The 4,041-nt window shown below is 39.4% G+C and overlaps 1 protein-coding gene across 1 annotated transcript in view; it reads right to left on the minus strand.

The window, feature by feature from the left end:
* The window catches only part of LOC103893543 (neurexin-1), a 491,522-nt gene extending 491,278 nt beyond the window's left edge, over positions 1 to 244 (minus strand). Inside the window, exon 1 of the mRNA XM_019470311.1 lies at positions 1 to 244. This exon is cut by the window's left edge and continues 12 nt beyond it. Within this exon, the coding sequence (XP_019325856.1) occupies positions 1 to 162 (162 nt within the window). The 5' untranslated portion in view covers positions 163 to 244.
* Positions 245 to 4,041: the final 3,797 nt, after the last annotated feature.

Consider the following 4,041-nt stretch of genomic DNA (forward strand, 5'->3'; position numbering starts at 1 on the left):
CCTGGTTACTTTCACATCATGCCAGGCATTGTCATTAAATTTCCCATTCACAGGTTCCACCAGCGCTTCAAAGGCCCCTGAGCCCAAATTAATGACCAAGGAGACAGCTCCATTTTTCAGTGCAAGATTGACATAATCAGCCGATTTTCCTGTGTGAAGCATCAGTCCGTTCCTCTGAAGTGTTTTAAACGACAGAGTTATTTCATCACTGCTACTCTGTATGGGATTCTGAGATAAATCATAGCAGAAGTATTCTGATCCCTTGAATGTCGCAATATATTCTTCTTTTCCTGATGAACAAAAGGAGAGAAACAAACAAATAAAATCACTGGCACATAATTAAAAGCATGAATTATTTTCATAGCTAATTCAACAGTATTACTGTAAGCACTGTATCAAAAAGTAGTTAATTTAAAACATTTAAAACCCATGAAGAAAAAAGATAACTAAGATTTACTGTGAACATATTTTAAACTATATTCTTATAGAATTTTCATGGGTATGATTAAACTCAGAAAATATACTGTATCAGCAATCGTGTTAATATTATTTAAGCAATCTGATCTAGAACACATCTAAGTACATAACTTTTAGGTGAATGTGCAAATCAAAGCATTATTCTAGTCAAAACCCAGATCTTTTCATTCCGAACTCTCACTAAAATCACAGCATCTCACAAAGAACCAATAAACTAGATATCTCAAAGTGCTTTGGCCTAAGGTCTTGAATAAACCAAAACTACAAACCACTCATTTAAGAATCTACCTCGTTCAAACCTGCACATAGCACCGTGCTGGAGAGCTAGTTAACATGCATCACTAAACAAATAGCTTTTTCCTGGGATATGCTTTTACGAGCCAGTATGTGCCATACAGTTTATTTTCTTAGGTGACTAAAAAACACAAATAGCAGAAGCTAAGCCTTCAGTCTCATCACAAAAGAAAGTAAAACATATGTGGAGATTATGTTTTCCCCTTAAGTCCTACAGACGAACACATATGCTGATCTTACACTACCTGTGTACAGGGTTTAGAACTATATGAAGTCAGGATTTATTTGTTTAGCTAATAAGTGCTAGTAAAGTTTCGATGGAAACCTGTACGTTAGTGCAGTGTAAGGGTGAAGGTATGAAAGCCTGAGGATGCCAAATGTCATCATTCTTGAGAATAAACTCAGTTTCCAGAACACAGCTGCATACGCTAGTCTACAATACCATCAGCACAAAACCCAAACATATGTATAAATATGTAGATAAGGGAAATAACAACAGTGTGAAATTAAAAGACACCAGTGAATGACACAGCATGCAAAAACCAGATGGATGAGAACACATTTTTTTGAAAAGTCTCTCGGCATATCTGTCTTCTGTTGTTCCATGTCATCTGCTTACAACCCCCTGCAGTAGACTATACATTAACACTGATGCTAGATATTTTCAGTGCTTCCCTTTAGATAGTACAGCATAGTAAGTTCAGATAGTACTGCAAAGTAACTTCAGACAGGACTCCAGACAGCGACTGCATTTTGGCCTAACTTTGCTTTGTAATAACAATATTAAAGATCATTGGTCTGTATTTATTTTGAAGTGCTATCTCAGATTTGATACAGAATTCTTTGGATTTTTTTTTTTTTTGTGGTAGCAGCCAAATGATACTAGACTATTATATAAAAAAAACCACAAAGCAACTGTTTATCTAATACGCTCTGTATACAGCCCAAAGCAGGCTTCAGCAGTATCTTGCCCCAAATGAAAGAAATCAGAGTTTGTAACAGGAAATCCATAGCTGGATTTCACAGCCTAAGCTTATTTTGTAAATAAACACTTTAAAAAAAAAATTAAAATCACCTCTCTGAGCACTCTTAAGGATGCTTTTCCCTGCTATCTGTTGTTATCACACCTCTCACAAAACACAAACAAAACCAAACAAAAATTCCCAGTCTTCAGTTTCAGATTAAGCAATATTTCTCTATTAGAACAAGCAGTTGATCACACACAGCACCCAGGCTGCTTCCTGTATTGGCCATTCATCATACACTATATATGCAGTAGGAGCTGGGTATCATCACAGTGATGCTACATCCTAACCAGACTTCTGTAGGGCTGTAATATCTAGATAGCTGGTACCTCCATGGACAAACTCAATCACCTTTCTGGGGAGGAACTCATAAACAGATAGTCAGGCTTATGAGTACAAGTGGTTGCATGGTGAGAAAAGCTCCAACATAGCTAGTGTCTCACCCTCCCAGTTTCAGGAGAACAAGAGTCTTGAGATTTTTTTTTTTTTTTTTTTTTTTTAACATGAAAATCCATTCTGGACAAAAATTACATTCTTAGAGGTGTTCTGACTAATGCTTACTATGGAGAGAAAAGCAGTTAAAAGTAAGTCTGATATTTTATCACTAGACCACTTTTATCCAGCATAAATTTTTGACACTTAGGACAAATTTTACCCTTTGTTGAACTTGACTGATGTATGAGCATGACTGAGGCCAAAAATTAACCCATTTAACCTGTCCAAAAGTCCTTATTTTTTACCTTTGACATTACCAATACAGAAGCAAGAAAACATCTATTTATCTCGTTTATAACCCTTCCTAGTCTATCAGGAACAGCAGGTCAGAGACACTGCAGCTTGCACTAAGGGTGCACAGGAATTGCTGTACCCATTCTCCAGGTCTTAAACCTTCCAAATCAGTCCTGCATGCAGAACAACAGTACACTGATAGCAATGTGTCCTGGACCCTGACATGTTTCAGTAGAGGAGGAAAACCTTGGCTCATTCTGCATAAAGAATTTATAAACAGTGCATTTTCTGGGGTTTCAATGCACTAAGCAGCAGACTGCATGAATGCCATGCATCACATTTAATGAATATTTAATAAAAGCATAAAATGCTCAAGAGCAAATTTATTTGGTATGGATGCTTACTGCAAAGCCATACTAAAACAGCATGAATAACTGCAATGGACAGAGGATAAAACTTAAATGCAGCAACTTGGTATGTGTAGTTTTGTCCCATGTATTTAATGACTGTAACAGAAAAAGCTGAAGGACATAAATGAACCTACATATAAAACATTTACGTATACATATTATGCACTGTAAACTACTTCCGTAAAGCCAGATCATTCACACAGACATGCAAATGCATGGGAGTGTAAATGCATGCCAGGCACATTTTTTTTAAATTATTCCTAAAGAAGGACCTGAAGAAGCAAGCAGGAGTATTCATTCAAGCAAAATCATAGCCTCGGACTGTAAATAGAGCCACAATTTACATAAACTTGAAAAAGCCTTTAGGGTTGTGTTGGGTTGACCTTGGCCAGCTGCCAGACACCCACCCAGTCACTCTCTCACTGCCCTTCTTCAACAAGACAGGGGAAGAAAATAAGATGAAAAAGCTCATGGATCAAGATACAGACAGGAAAGTCTGTTACCAATTATGATCACAGGCAAAACAGAGTCAACTTGGGGAAAACTAATTTGTTGCAATTAAAATAGCTTTGGATGGAGAAAACCAAATTTAAAACACCTTCCTGCCCCTGTCTTTTCCCCAGGCTCAACTTCATTCCTGTTACTCCACTTCCAACTCCTCTACCTCTCCCCACCTTGCCCTGAGCAGCACAGGGGGATGGCAGCTGCAGTCAGCCCATAACAGCTCTTCCCGGCTTCTCCTTCCTCCTCACGCTTTTCTCCTGCTCCAGCATGGGTCCTTCCCATGGCTGCAGTCCTTCAGGATGAGCCTGGCTCCTGTGTGGGCTTTCCACAGGCCACAGATCCTTCAGGAAATCTCCACCCCCTCCAGCGTGGGGTCCTTCACGGGCTGCAGTGTGGATACCTGCTCCACCATGGTCTCCTCTCCACAGGCTGCAGAGGAATCTCTGCTCTGGCACCTGCAGCACCTCCTCCTCCCACCTTGATGTTCACAAGGCTGTTTCTCACATTTTTTTCCTCACTCCTCAATGCCATGCAGTGTTTCACCCTTTCTTACACATGCTTTCCCAGAGGCACCCCGCTCACAGCTGAGGGGCTCAGCTGTG

Source organism: Aptenodytes forsteri, unplaced genomic scaffold, assembly GCF_000699145.1.
Source record: "Aptenodytes forsteri isolate BGI_AS27 unplaced genomic scaffold, ASM69914v1 Scaffold190, whole genome shotgun sequence".
Classification (NCBI taxonomy): Eukaryota; Metazoa; Chordata; class Aves; order Sphenisciformes; family Spheniscidae; genus Aptenodytes; species Aptenodytes forsteri.